The 23,307-nt window shown below is 58.5% G+C and overlaps 1 protein-coding gene across 1 annotated transcript in view; it reads left to right on the top strand.

Moving 5' to 3' along the window:
• Positions 1 to 23,307, top strand: part of TSC2 (TSC complex subunit 2) — a 37,319-nt gene that overhangs the window by 8,913 nt on the left and 5,099 nt on the right. The window contains 24 exon segments of the mRNA XM_027117813.1: positions 293 to 436; positions 1,314 to 1,451; positions 2,362 to 2,465; positions 2,893 to 2,974; positions 4,110 to 4,265; positions 4,760 to 4,876; positions 8,228 to 8,350; positions 9,122 to 9,228; positions 9,424 to 9,574; positions 10,867 to 10,989; positions 11,477 to 11,611; positions 13,005 to 13,194; positions 14,037 to 14,130; positions 14,349 to 14,451; positions 14,714 to 14,808; positions 15,955 to 16,083; positions 17,518 to 17,682; positions 17,832 to 17,984; positions 18,123 to 18,235; positions 18,789 to 19,004; positions 20,346 to 20,533; positions 20,535 to 20,550; positions 21,253 to 21,321; positions 22,582 to 22,712. Coding sequence (XP_026973614.1) covers positions 293 to 436; positions 1,314 to 1,451; positions 2,362 to 2,465; positions 2,893 to 2,974; positions 4,110 to 4,265; positions 4,760 to 4,876; positions 8,228 to 8,350; positions 9,122 to 9,228; positions 9,424 to 9,574; positions 10,867 to 10,989; positions 11,477 to 11,611; positions 13,005 to 13,194; positions 14,037 to 14,130; positions 14,349 to 14,451; positions 14,714 to 14,808; positions 15,955 to 16,083; positions 17,518 to 17,682; positions 17,832 to 17,984; positions 18,123 to 18,235; positions 18,789 to 19,004; positions 20,346 to 20,533; positions 20,535 to 20,550; positions 21,253 to 21,321; positions 22,582 to 22,712 — 3,042 coding nt within the window.

Below are 23,307 nucleotides of genomic sequence, written 5' to 3'. Positions count from 1 at the left end.
GGCAGTGGAGGCCATGTTCTTTGCACGTTGCTTGCATCAGGGTAGCTTTCAGGTTCTTCTAGGCCAGGAAGCCAGGGACCCAGAATTTGAAATGAATGGTCTGGCTACGTCAGGCCCTTTGGAGCCAGTATAGAAAACACACTTCTGGGTTCCTGAGATACTACTTTTGTGGCCCACGAGATGTGCGTGGGAGCGAGGCATCTCATGCTAGGTTCCAAGGGCGACGTGCTGGGGCTTCCTGTGCGTGAGCGCAAAGGGGCTGATGCTGCGTGCCCCCCGGGCCGTGTTCCAGGCCATGACCTGTCCGAACGAGGTGGTGTCCTATGAGATCGTGCTCTCCATAACCAGACTTATCAAGAAGTACCGGAGGGAGCTCCAGGCTGTGACATGGGACATCCTGCTGAACATTGTTGAACGCCTGCTTCAGCAGCTCCAGGTGAGGTGGGCACAGGGAGAACCGAGACGGCCGACCCGTTGGCCAGAGGGCCCCTTCCTGGGGGGCGTGGACCCATGGGGGCCTCTCCCCGCCCCTCCAGGGCCCTCCCTCAGAGCTTGCTGGGCCGTGTTCTCTGATGGCTCTTGGGTGGCAACTCACCGTCCACTGAAGACGGCTGTTTTTCCCAAATCCCCTCTATCAGTTGAAGCAGGACTATGTAATAGGTGAGCAAGGGGGGTGGGGGGTAGTGTTGATCAAGATCGACAGAGTAACACGCCAGGTGGCCTCCATGGCCTGCAAGTGGACCCTGAAGACAGTTCCCAAAGTGTCTCGAATGCTGCCTGCAGTTGGTGGAACTTTGGAGGAGGGCTTTGACTGTGGCAGGAAGGAGGACGTGATGGTGCAGGGGCTGCAGATGAGATGAGGCCCCATATAGCATGGGCTCGGGTCTGGGGCACTGGGGCGGGCTTTAGGCGGACGGCCAGGCCCGTGGGAGGAAGGACCGGAACTCAGCAGGGCCTGGGTTCTTGTCCCTCAGGGGTGGCTGCTGGGCCAGATCATTGTCATGACCAGCTGGTCAGGCAGTGCTTCATCTTGGAGTGATGGTCTGGGAGGCCACACCCCTGGGGCCTCCAGAAGATGCGAGAGCCTGAGGGAGGTGTGAACACACTAGTAGTGGAGGCCCGCCATGTGGGCACAGCCAGGACCCCTTGGGCCCCACCGTTCCCCAATGGGCAGGAATAGCACTCGTGCCCCCTGTCCAGTGGGAGGACCTGAGAGGGTGTCTGGATTCAGCTCATTTGAGCTGAGGACTCCAATGCCGAGTCCTTGAAGGGAGCTGAGATCCCTCCTGTGTAACCGTGCCTTCGTGTTGCAGAGCCTGGACAGCCCAGAACTCAAAGCTATCGTCCACGACCTGCTGACCACGGTGGAAGAGCTGTGTGATCAAAATGAGTTCCATGGCTCGCAGGAGAGATACTTTGAGCTCATTGAGAGATGTGCAGACCAGAGGCCTGTAAGACCACCTCTCTCTCCAGCACAGTGGGCCTTTGGTGCTTGGGCAAGCGGGTGGTTTAGGTCAGGCTGCTGGGGGAGAGGAGGGGCTGCTCAGCTCCCGGAGGTCTGGCTGTGTGGGTCTGGAGGCAAGTTTTCCGTGAGTTTGAAGTAAAAACCTTGGCAGGCTTCTGCTCCCCTGGGATTTGTGCTCCAGCAGAGAAGTCTGCCGTGCCGTCAGGAGGCTGAATGCGTGTGGGTCTGTGAGAGCACATCACAGCCTAAGCATCCGTTTCCTCCCACCTGTGCGGAGGGAGGGGCCAGTTGGCTTCATGCTCAGCATGTCTGCTCTCCGAAAGGCAGGCAGTCCTGGTGCCAGAAGGGCTCAGCCTGATGCAAGGCTTTTATGTGGGTTTTATCTTTTATTTCTTTATTTTGGCTGTGTTGGGTCTTCGTTGCTGCACGCAGGCTTTCTCTAGTTTCGGCAAGCGGGGGCTGCTCTTCGTCGTGGCGCGCAGGCTTCTCACTGCGGTGGCTTCTCTTGTTGCAGAGCGTGGGCTCTAGGTGGGCTTCAGTAGTTGCAGCAAGTGGGCTCAGTAGTTGTGGTGTGCAGGCTCTAGAGCACAGGCTCGGTAGTTGTGGCACACGGGTTTAGTTGCTCCACGGCATGTGGGATCTTCCTGGATCAGGGCTTGAACCCATGTCCCCTGCATTGGCAAGCGGATTCTTAACCACTGTGCCACCAGGGAAGTCCGTTATGTGGGTTTTAAATGAATCTTCACTGCTGCCAGCAGGGCCTTTATCGTGTGGGCTCCCTACCTGGGCCTCGGAGTGGCTGGTCTCTTGGGCCAGCAGCATGGGGCCGTATTTATCAAAAAATCTCTGGAAGGGCAGAGCGGCTCATTCACTCCAGGTCTTTCTTCCTTTGACAGGAGTCCTCCCTCTTAAACTTAATAACCTACAGGGCTCAGTCAATCCATCCAGCAAAGGATGGCTGGATTCACAACCTGCAGTTACTGATGGAGAGATTTTTCAGGTAGGCAGCCTCTGGAGGCCCACCTGACCCTGTGTCTGCACTGCAGGCAGGACACTGAGAGTTAGCACTTTCCTCTCCGATTCTTGAAAGTGACAGTTCTCACTGAGCAGGAAAGGGTTTGTCTTCCAGAGGACAGAGTTCTCTGAGGCCTCTGTGCTTACTCCCTCCTGTGGAGTGGTCATCTAGAAAGAGGCCATCTCTGAGGGCCAGTTCTCTGCCCCTTTACCCCATTCTTGGTCTGGATGTTGCCGAGCCGGGCCCCACGCGGGGAGGATCTGGAGTCAGTCTTGCCTGACACGGAGGCGGGTGGGTCTGGGGGCTGGGTCCCCAGGGAAGCCATTGGAGGTTGGGCTACTCGGGCTGGGGGAGGGTGAGGCCGGTGGCTGGTGCACCCGCCCAGCCCCAACAGGTGTGCTCCTCCCCCCAGAAACGAATTGCGCAGTGCTGTGCGTATCAAGGTGCTGGACGTCCTGTCCTTCGTGCTGCTCATCAACAGGCAGTTCTATGAGGTGTGTATCCATGCTGGCGCGGGAGCCCTGGGGCAGCAGGTGCGAGGGCGGCCTCCACAAGCCATGCGGGGTGATGCTCACCCGAGAGGCAGCGCGTGGCCCTTTCAGGGCACTACACGCCTCCTGGGGTTGGCCTGGGACCTGGGGTCTGCCAGCGCCTCTCTGTGGCAGGCTTTGTTTCCTCGTTCATCCCTCCCTCCCTCCCTGCCTTGGTGCCTTCTGCCAGGCCTGTGGCTGAGCGGCCAGGATGGCATAGTCCCTGCCCTCAGGAAAACAGTCTTGCATGGGGACATTTTCTTTTTATTTTTATAATCATACTCATTCTCCGGGCTCTGGGCTGATCACCAGATGCCAGGGTGGTGGCAGCCCCTACCAACCTCTCTACTGCATTTCTTCCCCTCCAGTCCATCCTTCACTAGGTTTGCAGCCAGGGCCTGTCCTTCTTTCAGAATCGGCAGCGGCCTCTGCCCACTGGGCTCTCTTCTCCGGGAGGTGTGCTCAGGCTCTACATCTCCCCTCGTTTCCCAGCACCTTCCTCACCGAGGCCTCACTGGAATGCCTGGTATCCCTAGGACCTGCCCACCCCTCCTACCCTCTCAGCCTTCCCTTTCCCTGCATCTCTGTCCCTTGGAATTCATTCTTTTTCAGAGTCCAGCTCAGTGCTGCCTCTTTTAGGAAGCCCTCTGGGTTCTTGAGTCCCTCGTGTTGGGGTCGCTCTCGTCCTGCTCTCTCCTCCTGTAGCGCTTTGTACCTGCTTCTGTGAAAGCGCTCGTCCTGCTGCCCCGTTATAGTGGGCTCTGTGATGTCGGGGACGAGGTCTCTCTATCCCCAGGGCAGAGAGCCCTCCACATGGGATCCTTGTTAATTGTGATGTTGAATGACAGAGAGGGAGCAGGGACATTCACTGCTGCATCACGTCTGAGTCTGAGCCTGTGGGCCATGCCCCGGCTGGGCCAACGTGTAGTCGTCATCATTCTCCTGAGCCAAGGGGACGCACAGAGTGCCCTGGAAGAGGCCTGGGCCTCTCAGGCGCTCGCACACCCCGCTGCTGTTGTCCCAAGTCTTTAACGACGTGTTAGGTGAGTTTTGGCCGTGTGGCCAGTGGCTCACCTGGCTTCTCTTGTGCTTGGTGCAGGAGGAGCTGATCAACTCAGTGGTCATCTCACAGCTCTCCCACGTCCCGGAGGATAAAGACCACCAAGTCCGAAAGCTGGCCACCCAGTTGCTGGTAGATCTGGCTGAAGGCTGCCACACCCACCACTTTAATAGCCTGCTGGACATCATTGAGAAAGTGAGAGCCACTCGAGCCTGGGGCTTGGGGCGCCTGGGCTGCCATTGGGACCCCTCTCTGTGGCAGAGCCCAGCGGACAGCAATGTTCTTTGGACCCGCTGTCTCCGTTCTCTGCAGGGAGACTGCCTGGGTCTCTCCGAGATGGGGTTCCCTCCTAACAGAGATGGGGCGGTGTTGGGAGGTCTGGCCGGGCCTGCTGCTGCTTGGCGCTGTCCTGCTGCCGTGCTGCCCAGGGGTCCTGGGACATGGCTCTGTGGCTTCGGGGGAGACTGGCTGGGGGTGGGGTTTGGGCACATTGTCCTTCTGCACAGCCAGCATCCTTTTAATTTCAAAATGCATTGCAGTTTCTGAACCATGCCTTGGATGAGGGGAGTGCATCTTTCCTCTTGAGAAATAAAGGAGAAAGTATTTTTGGGTAGAAAATATCAGATCTGATGGTTGCTGCCTCAGGGAGCCCAGAGTTGGGAATTTAAATAGAGATCTTCTCTCTGTAGGTGATTGCCCGCTCCCTGTCTCCACCCCCTGAGCTGGAGGAAAGGGATGTGGTGGTGTACTCGGCCTCCTTGGAGGATGTGAAGACTGCAGTCCTGGGACTCCTGGTCATCCTTCAGGTGGGCCTCTGCATTTCATTGGAGTGCTGCTCTTTAGCGACCCATCCCCGAGGAGACCTGGGCACTCCCTGGGGTCTCAGAGGGCAGTCCGAGTGTGATCCCAACTCCTCGTTACAGTGGGGGGACCAGGTCAGAGCCCTGACCAGGTCAGGGAAGCGTGGACAAGGCCCAGCCAGAGCCAGTTTGTGAGAAACACTCCCAAGCCAGGGCCAGAACCACCACCTCACGTCTCTCCACAGCCAATGAGGTGGGAAGGGCTGGTGTCCATTCTGTCCCCACGGTTGTTTGGTCTTTTTTTAATAGCTTTTTTGAGATGTAGCTTATATATCATACAGTTCGTCCGTTTAGAGTGTATGATTCCGTGGTCTTTGTTGTATTCATAGAGTTGTGCAGCCATCATTAGAGACATTTACCCCAAAGCAGCTCCATACCCATTAGCGGTCACTCCTTATTCTCCCCTCAGCACCTCCAGCCCTTGGCAATCACTAATTCACTTTCTGTCTCTGTGAATTTGCTTATTTTGGGCATTTCATAGACATGGAATCACACAATATGTGACCTCATGTGTCTGGCATCTTGCATTGAGCATAATGTCTTCAAGGTTCATCCATGTTGTAGCGTGTGTTGGTACTTCATTTCTTTATATGGATGAGTAATAGTTTATTGTACGGATAGACTATATTTTGCTTATCTATTCATCAGTTGATGGACACTTGGGTCACTTCCACTTTTTGGCTGTTGTGAATCGTGCTACAGTGAACACTCACAAGTTTCTATGTGGACATGTGTTTCATTTCTCTAGGGGATCCACCTAGGAGTGGAATTGCTGAGTCAGCCGGTAACTCTGCTTAATCGTTTGAGGAACAGCCAGGCTGTTTTCCACAGGGCCTGCTCCATTTTACATTCCCAGCATCAGTGGATGAGGCTTCCATTCTCTCCACATCCTCACTCACACTCCTTATTTTCTGTTTTTTTGATTATCACCATCCTAATGGGTATGAAGTGAAATCTTACTGTGGTTTTGATTCGCGTTTTCCTAATGATGTTGAGCATCTTTCCATGTGCTGACGGGTTGTTTGTGTATCCTCTTTGGAGAAATGTCTGTTCAGATCCTTTGCCCATTTTTTTTTTTTTTTTTTTTTTTTGCGGTACGCGGGCCTCTCACTGTTGTGGCCTCTCCCGTTGCGGAGCACAGGCTCCGGATGCGCAGGCTCAGCGGCCATGGCTCACGGGCCCAGCCGCTCCGTGGCATGTGGGATCTTCCCGGACCGGGGCACGAACCCGTGTCCCCTGCGTCGGCAGGCGGACTCTCAACCACTGCGCCACCAGGGAAGCCCTCTTTACCCATTTTTAAACTGGGTTATTTGTCTTTCTCGAGTTGTAAGGGTTCTTTCCATACCCTGGATACAAGTCCTTCATCAGTCAGACAATTTGCACACATTCTCTGTTCCCAATCATTCTCGCCACGTCGTGCTCACTCTCCTGCGTGGTGGCTGTCCTCACACGCTCCTGGGCACCGCCTGGCTCTTGAGGCTTGATGGAGCTGTGGACTTGTCCCTTTACGTCCCCAGCAGGGCAGCGATCAGGCTCTTCCACTGGCTACCGCCCTCGATCACTGACTTGCAAAGCATTGTGGTGTTATCTATACTTAGGGTCACCTGCCAGTATCAGTATTGTGTAAAATGTAATATTTGAATCAATTGGTTCATAAACTACTTCGTAAAATGTTGATGGTAGAACAGTTTCCGTCATGTTTATACGTGGACTTTTATTATCTGGTGTGGAAGTTTAAAATTTGATAAAAAGTGGACGGCACCTCCTTGGTGTCTTGTCCATAGCAGCCCCGTGCTCCCTGTGTCCTGACTTGAGGGGTTGTGGGGAGCCCTGTGGCCTGGATGAACCCAGAAGCCTATACGGAGAATGAAAAAGAGATGGTCTGTTGCCCTCACTTGGAAATCGAGCCCTGGTGACCCGGGGCCGCAGAATTGAGCTGTTTCCTACTTGAGCAAAGTCCTGGGCCAGCCTGTTTTCATTTTTTGTAATTAAAAAGTAATATATATGTCTAGTTAAAACACGCGAACAGCATAAACATAGCAAAAAGTTCTGTTCCCTCCTTTCTTCCCACCAAAATGGGCAGGCAGAGCAGTGGCTGCCCAACTCCATGGGTGTCCTTCCTGAGATGCTTGTGCTTTGTCAAGCGTGGTGTCCAACTCCCTCCCCTCTCCCTTGTGTGTGTGTTTTGTTTTTTGTGGAAGGCAGGGATAATGCTTCTATGTTGTTTTTTTAAAATTAATTATTTTATTTTGGGGGGCTGCGTCAGCTCTTTGTTGCGGCGCGCATGCTTCTCTCTAGTTGCGGCGTGTGGGTTCCAGAGTGCGTGGGCTCTGTAGTTTGCGGCACACAGACTCTCTGGTTGAGGCGCACGAGCTCAGTTGTTGTGGCCCATGGGCTTAGCTGCCCCACAGCATGTGGGATCTTAGTTTCCTGAGCAGGGATTGAACGCGCGTGCCCTGCATTTACCACTGGACCACCAGGGAAGTCCCTATATTGTTTTTGAACCAAAGAGACACCACTCTGTTAATCATTTTTTTCTTTAAAAAGAATATCAATAAAAAATAAATGAAATTCAAAATAAATAAGTAAATAAAAGAACATCAGTGATACGATTTTGAAGCACTGCTCTCCTCCAAGGCTCAGAGTACCACAAAGGGGACCCTTGGCTGTAGCTGGGTCCCTTGGGTCCCTCCTGCCCCAGCACCACCCCATAACCCCTGCCCCCAGAACCAGGTTGCTGGCAGCACCGCGAACTCTCACACCTGGCCTCCCGTAGCCTGGCTTGTCAGGGAGGTGCTCTTGACCTTGCAGAGGTGGGGGAGACGGGCTCATCGTGGGGTTAATAACAGCCCCAGCAGCTAGGGGAATTATCCCCTTTATAACCCCTCACGAAGCACACCTCCCACCTTGCTCTGCCCCTGGTTTCTCCCGCTTTGCCTCGTGACGTTGAGAAGGTGCTCTGTCGGTGCACGTGGATCCTGTCATGCGTTGCTGTGTTGTGTGCCATTGGGCAGGTTTCTCTGATTCATTAACCAATTCCCTGTTGATAACACAGATATGTGGCTGTTTCTGGTTTTTTGCCTTCACCAAGGGTGGGCGCATGTGGGCGTACCCGTGGGATGAGGCCCTGAAGCAGAGTTGGTGGCTTGAAGTGTTTGTACATTTTAAAGAATGGTGGGTACGGCCAGTTACCTCCAAAGTGCTTGCCTGGCCTCTCCCCCCGGGCATCAAGGTGCTGACTCCCCGGCTGCAGTTTGGCCTCCTGCCCTTGCAGTGACCAGCGCACTCTCTCTGCAGACCAAGCTGTACGCCCTGCCTGCCAGCCACGCCACACGTGTGTATGAAACGCTTGTCAGCCATATCCAGCTCCACTACAAGCACACCTACACCCTGCCCATTGCCAGCAGCATCCGGCTGCAGGTATGTTCCCTGGGGCACCCAGCAGCTGCATCCGGCCTGGTGAATGCAGTGGCTGCAGACTGGAGAGGTGGCAGGGGGCCCGGGAGGGGTCTTCAGCAGACTGTTCCTTCCTTAGCACCAGCTGTGGCTGCGTCCTCCCCAGGACCTGCTGCTTTTTCCTTTGCCTGTGGTCTGCATGCCTCTCAGTCACATGGCAGCCTGAGATGGGGGCAGAGAAAGGGAATTGCTCTGGAGCCCCAGACCCCTGGTGCCGCGGAGTCTGTTAGTGACTGGCAGCGGGGGTGCAGGGCAGGGCATACTGGTATGAGCTCCCACCATGGGAGCTGGCACCAGGATGAGCAGAGGGCGCTGGGATGGAAGCCCCGCTCCCTTTCAGAGTGTCTGCCCAATGGGGCAGCCCCCTGTCATTTGGGGACTCCAGTTAAATGACCCACCAATAGCTGGGGGAAGCGACAGTGTCCTGAGCAGAGCTCTGCTGTCTATACCGGGGCCGTGCAATGATGCCTGGGCAGGTGCAATATGTCCACTCCCGCTGTTTCCCCGGGTGTGAGAGGCTGCCATGTCGCCCAGCTTTTGTGGGAATGTCACAGCCTCCATGGGCTCTGAGGGAGGAGGCCATGACTGCCCGCGCCTCTCCGCCAGCACCACCGTCTGCAATGAAGTCAGGGCGTGGTTGCTGTTAGCGCGGCAGCCTTTCCCGAGAGCTGCGCTGGTCTGCATGGCCAGGTGGCGGCTTTCTCTCTGTTGGACCATACCTCCTGCTCTCCGCAGGCTTTCGACTTCCTCCTGCAGCTGCGGGCCGACTCGCTGCACCGCTTGGGCCTGCCCAGCAAGGACGGGCTTGTGAGGTTCAGCCCCTACTGCGTCTGCGACTACATGTACGGTCCTGGGTCCTGGGGCGGGTGGGGGGTGGGGAGCTCGCTGCCCTCCGCCCTGGGGTGGTCCTGTGTCTGAGGGAAGGTCCCAGAGGCATCCTGAGCACAGCCCTGGGTTGGGGCTTGGGGCCTGCATCAGTCCTTAGCCTCGTGGAGCGGGAGCTCTGGCCTCAGTGCTTCTCCCACTTGCTTCCACAGGGAGCCGGAGAGGGGCTCTGAGAAGAAGGCTGGTGGCCCCCTGTCACCTCCCACTGGGCCCCCTGGCCCGGCACCTGCAGGCCCCGCCGTGCGGCTCGGCTCGCTGCCCTACTCCTTGCTCTTCCGTGTCCTGCTGCAGTGTTTGAAGCAGGTGAGATGGTCAGACCCTCCGGCTGCATTAGGTCAGACCAAGCAGTGACTGGTGCTGCCCGGGGGCCACCGTTCTTCTCCCGCATTGGCAACCTTGGGAGGTTCGCTGCCTGTTTCTTGGTTGTCTGCCTCGAGGCCTCACAGCGGTTCCGTAGCCATGTGTTGAGCGCCTGCTGTGTGTGGTGCATCACCAGAAGCTGGGTGCGGAGCCGAGGAGACGTTCCTTCCTCCAGGTGGTGGTTTTGGTACAAGAGTGAGGTGTATTGACAAATAACTGGATTGTAGGATGGGGTGTGCCTTGGGAGGAGGCACCAACAGGCTGTGCGGGACTGAAGCGGGGGGTGCCGTCACATCTGGTTGGGGGTATGGGGAGGGGCAGGTGAGGGCAGTCTTGAAAGAGGGGGAAGATTCCAGCGGCAGGAGTAAGCAAAGCCTGGAAGTAGGGGAGGTAAATTCCCTGTGGCGGGAGGTGGAGGAGCTTGGGCCTGTTCCCCAATGGGGCAACGAGGGAGGAGGGTTGGTCAGCAGTGTGCCGCAGGCGGGGCTGGGCAGCCCGGAATAGGCTGGGGGGCACTCCTGGGGGCCACGGGTGGGGAAGCAGAGCTGGATGGAGAGGCGGTAGCAGGTTCCCCGGGGGTACCGGGGTTTGGCATTAAAGGGGTTTGTCGGAGATTTCCTGTGAGCGTCTCAAGGTCTCCGTGTCACAGTTGGGATCTGGGGAAAGGCTTTTAGGACTCCTGGCCATTGGTGTAGTTTATGGGCAGTGGTCACCCCAGTGGAGGTTGGGAGGGCTCACCAGGGAAGGTCCGTGCAGGCCACAACCCTGTCCTCGATGCTGTGGTTCTGGGTCAACTTTGGTCCTGTGGCAGGTATGTGGGCTCATGGATCGTTGAGGAATACTTGCTTCTCTTTAAGCTAGTACAGTAGCTTCTTTCCAGATCCATCTTCATTGTGCTCTGGGCGGGCATCGTCAGAGCCCCTTGGGTCCAGTGCCCTTGGTAGGCCGTCCTCGGATCACCGTTGGGAAGGTGGGGAAGATGGGGCCGGTGTGCAGAAGTTCCAGGTCCTGCTGAGAGGAGAGGGGTGGTGCTGCACTGGGCCTCCTGCCCTGCCTGGCGTTTGGAGGCAGCAGCCGCCGTCCAGGGCTGACTTTTTTCTGAGTAGCGTCTGCTCCCCGAGCTGCAGGGACTGAGGGCCCAGGCTTGTGTGGAGAACAGGAGAGCAGGTCTGAGGCCTCGCTGCTGTCCAGATCAAGCTTCCAACCCTGAGACCCCGTCTTCCCTGTTCCTGCAGGAGACTGACTGGAAGGTGCTGAAGCTGGTGCTCAGCAAGCTGCCCGAGTCTCTGCGCTACAAGGTCCTCATCTTCACCTCCCCGTGTAGTGTTGACCAGCTATCTGCCGCCCTCTGCTCCATGGTGCGCCTTCCGCTTCGGGCCTTTCCTGCGTCGTGCACAGCGGGTCCGCGGCCTATGTGGTGGGTGGGGCCACAGCATAGTTCCTCAGCTCTGAAAGACTGAGGCCTGGGAGGCAAACTTGTTTCCCTCAGAGGCTCGGACCCCGGCTGGAGTGCAGATGGTGCCTCTGGGAGCCTGTCCTCCCATCCCAACTCTCGGGCAGAGGATTGGGGGCCTCAGTGAAGGGCTTGGGTGTGCAGGACTGAGCAGGGTCTTAACTCCTTCCCCTCTCCTCCTCCCTGGGGTCTGTCTCCCTGGCGGATCAGTGGGCAGCCTCCCACTTCTCTGAGAAGGCAGGCTGCTGGCTAGAACAGGAAGTAGGAAGGTCCTCGGGCTTTGACCCCTTCTCCCACTGGGCCTACATTCTCAGGGGCCACCCCGTGCCCCCTGGCCACCCAGCTTGACCCAGCTGCCGGGCAGGGCTTCACATCTGGCCCTTGGCTGTTAGCTTTCAGGTCCCAAGACCCTCGAGCGGCTCCGAAGCACCCCAGAAGGGTTCTCCAGAACCGACCTGCATCTCGCTGTGGTTCCCGTGCTGACAGCGTTAATTTCTTATCATAACTACTTGGACAAAACCAGACAGGTACCAGATGGGAGCGGGTTGGTTGAGCTTTGAAAGCCTGGTCCCCAGGATGCTTGCTTCAGCCAAAGGGGCCCAGCGTTTTCCTCCTAACGGGTGGCTATTGGGCCAGGGCGAGGGCATCTGGCTCTGCTTCCCTATGTGGCCAGTGCACCCCTGCCAGCTGGCCCAGCCTGGAACCGCGGACGTTTGAACTCACTGGTGCTCCTGAGTTGTCTCAGGGAGGAGTGGGCTTAATGAAATGCTTGAATATCCCCCCTCCACACATATGCAGTGCTATTTTCTTTCTAAGGAGCTTTGCCTGGCTTGTCCTTGCTACAGTGTTAGGATAGGTGCTGAGACGCTTGGCGGCGCCGAGCCTGTTTTGAGAGGCATAGCAGCCGGGCAGAGGGCCCCCCCTCCGCCTACCTCCAACTCTGTCATGAGATGCAAAAAGCACACGCAGTAATGCCTGTTTTCTTAATTCTGCACTGCTGGGTGGGAGGCCTGCAATGAGCCATCACCTTTACTTTCTCTTTAAATTCCTGATACTTTTGTTACTCTGCCCTCATCAATCAGGGAACAGAAGTCTTAGGGAGCTCAGGTAGCCCACTCAAGGCCACAGCAAGGCGAGAGGCCTAAACTCAGACTCAGTCCTGTTTGGGTGGTGAGCCCATTGCTCTTGATCAAAGTGCTGTTGGAAACTCACACTCGACTTGCCATCCCCCACCTCACTGCCCACCCCAACTCCTGGGGTGAGTGTGAGCTCCAGCTCCTTCTGTGTGGCCTGGCCTGGTTCTCACTGGGGTTCCCCGAGAACCCTCAAGGCCCAAAGTGTTTCTGAGGGGTGGGGCTGGCTGCAGGAAATCACAATCATCCACAGGGCCTTAAGCTACCAGGTGGTTTGCCCGAGGCTGTGGCCTGAGATGGCACTTGTCTCCTGCTGGGCACAGCTGAGCCATCTTCATGGGGGACTCTGTCCAGGGTTGGTGTGGGCCCGGCGGCCTTGCTGTGTTAGGCAGATCCTCCCCTTGCCAAAAGGCCAATCAGTTGGGAATTCCAGAACCAAGGGGGTGATGAGCCTAGCATGTCCTGGCTCCAGGGTGGGCTGGGGACCTGGGACCCCACCTTTGTGGGGGTGTGGGGAGGTGTCAGGAAGACCTTGACCAGACCAGCTTTGCTGTCCCCTTGGCTCAGGTGGGGTCAGCTGCTGGTGGCTCTGCCGCTTAGGTGCCTGAGACCTGGGATAAGGCACTTGGCCTTTCTGAGTCTTGGTCTTCTCCTCTATAGAACATTCTGGAGTGGGAGAGGGGAGACCAGGCCCTGGCTCACCAGAACGGCTCTCTATGGGCAGGGACGGGGCACAGAGGGCCAGCCTGTGGTGGGCCTGGTCTGAGGCATCCGTGTTGTCCCACAGCGGGAGATGGTGTACTGCCTGGAGCAAGGCCTCATCTACCGCTGCGCCAGCCAGTGCGTGGTGGCCTTGGCCATCTGCAGCGTGGAGATGCCTGACATCATCATCAAGGCGCTGCCTGTCCTGGTCGTGAAGCTCACGCACATCTCAGCCACGGCCAGCATGGCCATTCCACTCCTCGAGTTCCTGTCGAGTAAGCATCTGTGGCTTCGCACGTGTGTATCTGGGTGTGTGTGAGTGAGGTGGACCTTGAGTTTGGGGCTGTGCCTTGCCTGAAGTAACTTGTGCTGCCTTCTCAGACCTCACCTTGGCTGCCTGTAGGCACGTTGTGCTCCGTGGGCCACCCTTTGCTGCCTCAGGGCCTTTGTACCTTCTGCCCCTGTGCTTTGAACGCTTTCCTTCTTGGCCTTCGAGTGGCTGGCTTCTTTCCTCCTCTCCGTGTCAGTTTAAATGGCACAGAGCCTCCTGTTGCCTGACCTTGGTCCCTACTCGGCCTGGCTCTTAGAGCCTCCTCTCTGTCCCCCCTCAGCACACACTACAACTTGGAGAGGCTCTACTCACCCCTCAGGTTGTGACGTCCAGGAGCTTGGGGTGCCCCACTCGCCCCTTCCCAGTACCTCATGCATGTCTGGCCCTCAGTCGTGTGGACAACAGGAGCAGGGCAGGGCTTTGTTTCTGTAAAGGGCCACGTGTGATATGCCTTGGCTGCCTGTTCTTTTTGCTTACAACTTTTTGAAAAGGTAGAAACCATTCTTAGCTCACAGGTCATAAAGTGAGGCCACTGGCTGGATTGAGCGTGGGGACCATAGTTTGCCAGCCCTTGGAGTAGAGAGCCGAGGCCCAGGGGCAGGGGAAGGTCCTGTTTGGGTGGGTTGTGACCTTCACTGCTTTGCTGCCTTCTTGGGTCGGAGTAGCTGCACTGGCTTTTTAGACACAGAGCACAGGACTCTAGCAACACCTGCCCTGCTGTGGCCGTGGGCCCATCTTTGCCAGGCCCATCTGGGCTCCCTCACTGGCTGTCTCTTGGTGTTGCAGCTCTGGCCAGGCTACCTCAGCTCTACAGGAACTTTGCAGCAGAGCAGTACGCCAGTGTGTTTGCTATCTCCCTGCCGTATACCAACCCCTCCAAGTAAGTGCTGCCGTGTATCCCTATGAGACCCTACCCCTCCTGGTTGTGGCCCAGGCCAGCTGGAGGCCTCTGCTTGCTAGAGGCCAGGCCTCTCGGAGTAGAAAGCCACATAGGCTCCCTGTGGCCATAGCACCTCTGATCTGCACCCCCAGCTCCTGGCTCATTTCCCTCGGGTGCCACGCTGGACCTCCAGCACTTCTCTTTTCTTCTTGTCGCAGGTTCAATCAGTACATTGTGTGCCTGGCCCATCACGTCATAGCTATGTGGTTCATTAGGTGCCGCCTGCCCTTCCGGAAAGATTTTGTTCCTTATATCACTAAGGTAAGCCAGCGGAGGCCTCATCCTTTGTTAGGGCCGGGACCTGCTTTGCTGCTGGCTCACCATGGCTGGATCAGGGTGACGGGCAGGGGAGAGAGAGGTGGGGCGCCACTGGGACACAATTCTGCCACCCTTGTCCTGGGCCTGTAGCTCATCCCAGGCTCACAGTGTACCTGGGCTGGCAGGTGTGGAGGGAAGAAGCCTGTGGGTGCCTGGAGGGCCAGTACCTTCTGGCCTGTGGCTCAGGTCTGCTCCACTCTGCCAGGGTCTGCGCTCCAACGTTCTCCTGTCTTTTGATGACACCCCCGAAAAGGACAGCTTTAGAGCACGGAGCACCAGTCTCAACGAGAGGCCCAAGAGGTGCGGGGCCTGTGTGGGCGGGCCTGGTGTCAGTGGGGCAGGGCAGGCCCGCAAGCTGTGGCCTGTGGCCGGCATGGTGCCTACGGGCTGGGGCTGAGGGCACGCCCTGCGCAGACCATGCTGGGCTCCAAGGTGCCCTGGGGTTGTGAAGCAGGGCGGGGCCTGAGAAGGCTGCAAACGCCCCACACATGGCTGGAGAGGCCAGCGCTGCTCCTCAGCAAGCCGGTTGCTGTGGCCTGCGGTGTTGTGGAGCCTGCGTGCTGGGTCGTGGCCAATCCTGCCTGGGTGACGGGCGAGTACAGATTTGCTGAGTTGGAGATTGAGGTGCTAGTTCTAGGGCGTCAGGTTTTGGGACTGACTCCGCTGAATAAGCCCAGGGTTGCATCAGGGCAGCTGACTCCTGAGAAGCCAAACACCTGGCCTGGATGGGAGGATCCAGGGTCCACAGATGCCCAGCCTCGGGCCAGGGTGGCTTGTCCCCCGAGCTCTCGCCCAGCCCATTGCTAATGGGGTCATGCTCTTCTTCATCACAGCCGCTTTCGCCAAATCTGAGAAGAGCCGTGCTAGGCCTTGTGGTTTCGTTTGCATTTCATTTGAACGGCTGCCCCCCTTCCTGTCCCCCACCTTCCTGTCCAAGCTTTTTTGGCTCTCCCTAGGTGGGAATACGGCATTTTCCAGAATGACCACGTCAGTGTGACCTAAGTCAGAAGCTGTTCTCTCAAGGTCCTGGTGGCTGGGGGCCAGGGCCTTGAGCTAAGAACTGACCTCTTTTTGAGCTATGACCTTCGGGGCCTCAGCACCTGGTCCCGAGCGGGTGGGCGGGACGCCTGGTCAGCACAGCCTGGAATCTGCCGTGCGATGCGGTCCACACACATTTAGTTTGCACTAATGTTCTTTGTTTTGGTATCATGCGTGAAACCTTACTTTTTCTGTCATGTTTACAAGATGTATTTTCATGCATTTTTGTTTTCTGTTTCTTCCCCCTGCTAACTGGCCTCTGGCATGGTTTTTTGTTCATCTCACCCGTGGGCTCTCCATCCTGACCCTGTGGCCTGTGACCTTTCCTCCTCATCCCTCCAATGGCTTGTTTTCCCCTCCCGGGAGCTGGGCTCTCTGGGGCTTGGGCCTTCCTTCCTCACCTGGTAGTTTGAGGATAGCCAGACCCCCCAAACAAGGCTTGAATAACTCTCCACCCGTGAAAGAATTCAAGGAGAGCTCTGCAGCCGATGCCTTCCGGTGCCGCAGCATCAGTGTGTCTGAACATGTGGTCCGCAGGTAGTGGGCTTTGTTGGGTGGGGGGCTCAGACCCTGGAGCTTGGCCCGTGAAGTGGCGCTGCCAGGCGGGAGCACCCGGGTGGCGGTGCATGGGGCTGCTTGCATGACCTCATCTCCTGCCCACGCCCTCCCTGGCCAGAGCTGGAGGAGAGCCCAAGTGGCAGCCCTCAGGCCGCAGGGGCCCGTCCTGCCAAGCCCTGCCCTTGGGCCCGGGGAGCCTGGTGGAGAGGGGTGGAAAGGTTGCATTCTGTCACCAAGGCTCGTATGGGTGCGGGCTGGCTGCACAGCATACTCAGAGGCCGGCCTGGGAGCCTAAAGCAGGGTGACCACTGTGAGATAGAGGGTGTCCAGTGGCAGCGCCCACAGGCCTCTCCCTGGTGGTCAGGGGCCTTTGCAAATGAAAGCAGCGCCCATGCAGGTCAGGTGGGGACACACTCTCCAGGGTTCGGCTTTTCTTTCATATTCTCTTCAGTGGACTTTCTTCTTAAGCTTTTTTTCTAGAAAAGGTCTGTTTTCTGCTGTAGCTGAGAGGGAATGGGGGCTTTTGTGTAGGTCAGTGGGCTGGGGGCCAGCCTGCGAGAGGCTGGGCAGGGGAGGCCTGGCCTCTCCAGGGGTGCAGTCTCATCACTTCTCCCTGCTGTGTCCGGGTGCAGGTGTGGGCTCTGGCGGGGGGAGGGTTATTGCTTCGTGCCGACAGGCCAGGCTGCACTGTCTCCTCACCTGGAAGCTCCTTCAGGCCTCAGTGTCCCACAGCTCGGAGACCCACCCGCTTGCTGACGCCTGACTGGGGCTCCAGCCTCAGGCTGGCTTCCACCAAGTGGGGTTTGACTTGGTGGGGAGCTGGGGTTGGGGAGTGGTCAGTGAGGCTCTCCTTTTAGCTCTTTTCCAACAAATTCTTTATCATGAGCAAAACTCGGCAAAGGGAGTATGAAATTTGTATCAGAGTGAAACCTGCACAAGCCCCTCCTCCTGGTCACTGGGGCAGGGCCGGGGCGGCCCAAGTGTGTGGGTGAAGAGCCTCACACAAAGCCCAGACCCTTCCTGTCCTCCATGGGAGGTGGCCCTGTGGGCAGAATGCAATCTTTGTCTGTGTGTCCTGTGGTCTCCGTGTCTCTGCATGACTACACTGTTCTGCCACAAAGCCATCACCTGACTCTTCTGCGCTTCGGTGAGGGGACAGCCTGTCTCTCCCCATCTCCTAAGCCTCTGCTCCGATGAGCGGGCCTGGGTCTCTCCCATGAGCCCCTGTCTGCCCACCCCCTGGGATGATGTGTCCACTCGGTTTGCCAAGCTGTGGCTCGACTGGCCACACGCCCTGGCGGGTCTTTCTGAGTGCAGCCCTCTCAGCACCTGCATGCCTTGAGCTTTGGCCCCGGTGGTAGATGGCTCAGCCCCCACCTGGCACCCTGACCTCGCCGTGACTCCTCCCTCCAGCAGGATCCAGACATCTCTCACGAGCGCCAGCTTGGGGTCTGCAGATGAGAACTCAATGGCCCAGGCTGACGACAACTTGAAAACTCTCCACCTGGAGCTCACAGAGACGTGTCTGGACATGATGGCCAGATACGTGTTCTCCAACTTCACGGCGGTCCCCAAGAGGTGCGAGTCGGGCTCCAGGACTGGGGCAGGGCAGGAGGGCAGGGCCTAGCTTTTCTTCTATGACTGCACTTGGTCAAAGGGGCAGCAGGAGTGGCACGTGGGACTTCTTCTTGCGGGTGAGGTATTGACCAACATTCCTATGCTTTCAGGTCCCCCGTGGGAGAGTTCCTCCTGGCAGGTGGCAGGACGAAAACCTGGCTGGTTGGGAACAAGCTTGTCACTGTGACGACGAGCGTGGGGACTGGGACCCGGTCTCTGCTGGGCCTGGACTCAGGAGAGCTGCAGGGGGGCCCAGAGTTGAGGTGACCACCTTTCTGCCCCTGCCTGCCTGACCTTGATGGTGGCTGTCCTGAGCCCAGGCCTGCATGAGACAGTGTCGTGCTGGCCTGGAGCCCCTGGAATACCTTGGTTACGCTCTGTGGTGACCCTTCTGTCCTCAGCTCTGACCCCAGTGTGCACGTGAGACAGACAAAGGAGGCACCAGCCAAGCTGGAGTCCCAGGCTGGGCAACAGGTGTGCCGTGGAGCCCGGGACCGGGTCCGCTCCATGTCTGGTGAGCCTCTGCCTCTGCCCACCCTGCCTCCCTCCTGGGTGCCTCTGCGAGTCCCTGTGCTCAGGAAGGTCCTGGGAGCTGAGGATCAAGGTGGCTGGCTTTATTTAGGCCTGCTCCAATTTTTGAATAACTAAGAGTGCTGTCCGTGAGCCCTTATCACGGGGTTGGGGTGTGGGGGGACATGACCTTCTGTGCAGCTGTGGCACGAGGCCTACTTGCCGCTGGAGGCCTGTTCTCGTGGTCAGTGTTTCTTATGAGCCCTCAGCAGTCCTGGCCCTCAGCCCAGCTCACCCCTTGAGCTTTTTACTCTACTGTAGCTGAAATGAGCCATGGTCTGACTATGGGACAGGTGATGGGGGCCCTTCCTGCTGCCCTGGCTCCGCCAAGGCCGACACTGACACTGGAAGAGGGCCATGCCTGGGGATGGCTGAGCTGCCTCTGGGCACTAGCTCAGGGCTTGGCCAGCCCAGGCCCCAGGTGGAGCAGCCAGGCCTTGCCAGTGGCTTTTCCACTGGGTGGTGGTGGTCACCAGCCCTCCTGCTCTCCTCCTCAGGGGGCCATGGCCTTCGAGTTGGTGCCTTGGATGCTCCAGCCTCCCACTTTCCTGGCAGCCCTGCTTCCCCGGGCTCACAGACTGCTCCAGCCAGCAAGCCCGAGAAAGCCTCAGCCAGCACCCAGCTACCAGCACAGAAGGAGAAGACAAACCTGGCGGCTTACGTCCCCCTGCTGACCCAGGGCTGGGCAGAGATCTTGGTCCGGAGACCCACAGGTACCCCAGGGGTGGACCTGCGCTCAGCTGTCCTGGGCCGCTGTCAACCCGTAGTGTGGGACAGTTACATAAAGACTCTGGACACACAGAAGCCAGTGGCAGGCAGACTGGGCCACGGGAGCAATTTGGAGGTGACTTTTGAGCCGAGTCCCCAGAGAGGAACAGTGAGGGGAGGTCCCATGGCTAAGTGAGGAGAAGGTCTGTCCTGGTCTGCTCAGGCTGCCATAACGAAGCACCACAGACTGGACAGCTTAAACAACAGAATTTATTTCCTCCCAGCCCTGGAGCCTGGAAGTGCAAGGTTAGGTTGTCGGCAAGGCTTGTTTCTCCTATGGCCTCTCTCCTTGGCTTTTAGATGGCCGTCTCCTCACTGCATCCTCATGCGGTTGTCCCTCTGTGTCTTAATCTTGTTTTAAGGATATCAGTCAGAATGGATTAGGGTCCATCTGTGCGGTCTTATTTTACCTTAATCACCGCTTTAAAGAGCCTGTTTCCAAATGCAGTCATTTTCTGAGGTCCCAGAGGTTAGGGCTCCAACACGTGAATTTGGGGGGACACAACTCAGTCCACGACAGGGCCATTTCAGCCAAGGCCCAGAGCCTGGGAGGAATCTCAGGTGCAGTGTGGGGCCAGTGGTGACCGAGTGGTGAGGAGAGGGATGGGGTGCTGGCCCCATGGAGGCCTTGCGTGCTGGGCTGTGGGGCCGTGGGGGTCGGGGCAGGGAGAGGCTCCTCGTGTGTGTTAGCCCAGTCCTCCCGGTTCCTGTGAGGGCATGGCCGTGGGGGAGGCAGGAAACCAGGTGGGCTGGGAGGAGGTGGACTGAGGTCAGATGAGATGCTGGGATGTGAGGCTGCTCAGTGAGGAAGGTCAAGTCCAAGCGTGGTCCTCTGGGCCTGGAGGGGAGAGTGGACAGAGCCCAGAAGCCTCTCTGAGCCCCACCCAGAACCCCCCTTTGGGGAGGAGTCTGCTGCGCTGAGTTGCCTTGGCTGCTCGCCCTCTGGCCCTGAGCCTGGCTGAGCCTGTCCTGAGTGTGGGAACTGCCCTGGGGCAGCAGGTGCTGTGAGCTAAGGGCCCCTCGTGCTTGTCACTGAGGCTAGTGACCACTGGTGGCTGCCCTGACCTCAGGGCCGGGGCAGGGGGACTGGGGGTGGGAGCGTCAGGGCAAGGCCAGGGGCGTGCCTTGCCTGGTCCCCCCACCATTACTCCCTGGTGAAGCACGAGTCATGCTCCCTAAAGGCCAGCGTGGCTGGGGCTGCCTGGGGAGGTCCGGGAGGGGATGGCTGTTCGGATGCGCTGGGCCCGAGCCCTGAGCCCTGTGGGGTGCTGGCTGCCCCTCTGCAGGGAACACCAGCTGGCTGATGAGCCTGGAGAACCCACTCAGTCCCTTCTCCTCGGACATCAACAACACGCCCCTGCAGGAGCTGTCCAATGCCCTAATGGCCGCCGAGCGCTTCAAGGAGCGTCGCGACACGGCCCTCTACAAGTCGCTGTCGGTGCCGGCAGCCGGCTCAGCCAAGCCCCCCCCCACCCCCACGCTCTAACACAGGTGAGCGCTGGCCTCTCGCCCACCTGGTGTGCCCTGTCTGATGGCAGATGCGCCTGGGGTGGGGTCCTGAGCCTTGGTGCTGCCAGCCTCAGGCATTGGGAGAAGGCTGGCCGTGGGGGGATGCCCATTTCCAGAGAGCGGGGACTGCTCCTGCAGGGGCGACCTTCTTCTTTGGAGGCGCGGTACCATGAATCGGTGGGCTCAAGGCCCTGCTCAGCTGGCCCTACTCATGGGGTGGACACGGGCAGGGCCAAGCGAGGCCTTGGTTCTGCACCTTCTCTGGGTGCCTGGTGCCAAGGGTTCCAGGAGGCTGCCACACTTCTGCTTGGGTTTGGGTTTGGGTTTGGGTTTGGATGCGCCGAGCATACCTGAGCCTGCCTGCGCCTGCCTGTGCTCTCATGGCCCTGCCCAGCTGGGCCCATGCTGTCCTTCAACCCCCGGCCTTCCCTGTGGCCAGATGACACTTAGAGGCTGAGGACCTCTACTCACGAGAAGGAGGGATGCACTCCCGCCAGATGTTCGCTCAAGCAGCTTGGAGAGCTGGGACCCGTGTGTGCCACACCCGCCCCTCCAGCCGATCGCTGGCCCTCCCCTCTCTCTCTCCAGGCTCTGGGTCTGTGCAGGACTAGTGGTGCCTGTGCTCTCTGCTTGACCTGTGCGTAGTCTCTCCTGCTGACTGGCCGCTCACGGTTTCCCTTGCAGTGGCCTCTTTCTCCTCCCTGTACCAGTCCAGTTGCCAAGGAAAGCTGCATAGGAGCATTTCCTGGGCAGGTATTCGTGCGTCTCTTTAAGGAAAGCGGTGTTTGCTGCAGAGCACCACTTTGCCCCCTAGATGCTGACTCATCGTCCCTCATCCGCTCACCCCTCCATGATGGCACCTCAGTCTCTCGTCGCCCTCTGGGTGCAGGGCCCTGACTCGCACGAGGACATTGGTGCCGAATGCGTTTGCTTTGCCAGCGGGAACCCCCACTGTCTCGCGCTTTCATGGCTGAGCTCTGTTCCTGAGCCAGACAGGCCCTCCTAGCCCCTTCAGGCCTGAGGAGGTGACCTCGGGCAACTGAACCCCAGAGGCCGACGGAGGATAGCTCTTGGGGTACGAGCCTGGCTCTGGGCCTCGGCCGAGCTGCCCCTGCCCTGGCCCCTGGTGCTCTGACTGGCTTTGTGAACCCACAAATTGGGACGTGTCTACCTTTCACAGTAGGCTGGCCGAGGGCCTTGCAGACCGGCTTCTGGCCCGTGGCTCCCAGGCCCCGGCAGGGAGGGTGTGGCCTGCTCGGGGCTCCAGCCGCCCGGGCCCTACTGCATGGGCAGGAGCCAGCTAGGAGCGTGCAGTGGCAGAAGGGCTCTTATGGGCAGCTAATGGACTGCGCGTGTGCGGGGCTGCGTGTGGGCGGCGCTAACCCGGTTGCTTCTTCTCACCCCCCTCGCCCTGGTGCTGGCACAGGAAACGCGGCTTGGGGGCGTCATGCTCTCTCCTAAGTGCGCCCGGCTCGGAGTCGGCCTGGACTCGGAAGGCGAGCCTCCGCTCTCCAGAATGGCTCCTGAGCCTGTGTTCCCACACAGGGACTTTCCCGCTGCAGTCTTTCGACCGGGGCCAAGCAGGGAGGAGCTCTGGCTTCTCCCCAGTTCCTGAGGGCTGGTGTAGGCATGCCCTCCTCCTGAGCGGAGGCCCCGTCTCAGGCGGGGCGGGGGGTGGGGGGCTTCCTCATGGGAGTCCGGCCTGCCCTTGCCCACCTGCCTTGCTGAAGGAGCAGAGGTGGCTTCTGTGGACACTGGGGTGGATGGGTGGGGACTAGAGGAGGCAGATGTCCTCTCATCCTGACCCCTGGGAGCCCATGTAGGAGACACCCTGTGTTAGGGCTCATACCCAGGGTGCTCAAGAGTGCCCTCCTCCAGCTGGCTCGATGGGAGGGGGTGGCCCTGCTGGGGGGCCACTGTGCCCTCTCGTGGGGGAAAAGCTGGTACCCCTGAGGCCACGTGAGCTCCTGGCGGCCGGGCTGGCACCCAGCAGCACCGTGTGTGTCTTTCCAGACTCTGCAGTAGTTCTGGAGGAGGGAAGTCCAGGCGAGGCTAGTTTGCCAGTGGAGCCCCCCGAACTGGAAGACTTTGAGGCAACCCTAGGCACAGACGGGCGCTATCGGCACGCTGAAGCTTTCAGCAGGGTGAGTGCAGCTGGGGACCAGAGCCGGCCTGAGGGTCCCTGTTGGTGCTGCCATCTGGACCTCCATGGCCAGGCAGGCCTCTAGACCTCAAGCCCAGCTACTGGGCGGGGGGGGGGGGCGGGGGGGGGGGGGGGGCTGAGGCAGGGGCTGAGTCGGGGGGGGGGGCAGGTGTGGGACCTCCACCTTAAGCTTTGTGGCACATCACTGATTTGCTCTGAACTCTAGAAAGTTTTTCCACTGTTCCGCCCACCCCATCCCCTTGCCTTTTCTTATCTAAAAAAACGGCTAGATGTTCTACCAAGTCCCTGCTGTAAGACAGTGTGGGGTTTTCCAGTGGTCTACCCAGGGATATAGCTTCTCATTGCTGGTATCCTTTCGTCTGCGAGGCTCTTGTCTCCTCTGCTGAGCGTGGGGCACAGGGAGGTGCTTTCAGGGGATGGGGGGACCATCAGTTCGGTGCTGGGCAGCTCCATGGCCCTGGGCTGGAGGATGGGTGGGGCCTTGTTGCCTCCAGGTGGGGTCAGTGGTGCCTCTTTTTTTTTTTTTTCAAGTATATTGAATTTTCATTGTTGTTGGTTTTTTTAAATTTATTTTT

This window comes from Aethalodelphis obliquidens, unplaced genomic scaffold (assembly GCF_003676395.1).
Source record: "Aethalodelphis obliquidens isolate GAN/ISIS:26980383/991018 unplaced genomic scaffold, ASM367639v1 scaffold18, whole genome shotgun sequence".
Taxonomy (NCBI): Eukaryota; Metazoa; Chordata; class Mammalia; order Artiodactyla; family Delphinidae; genus Aethalodelphis; species Aethalodelphis obliquidens.
Note: the sequence above shows the minus strand (reverse complement) of the source record. Positions and strands in the feature narration are given on the sequence as shown.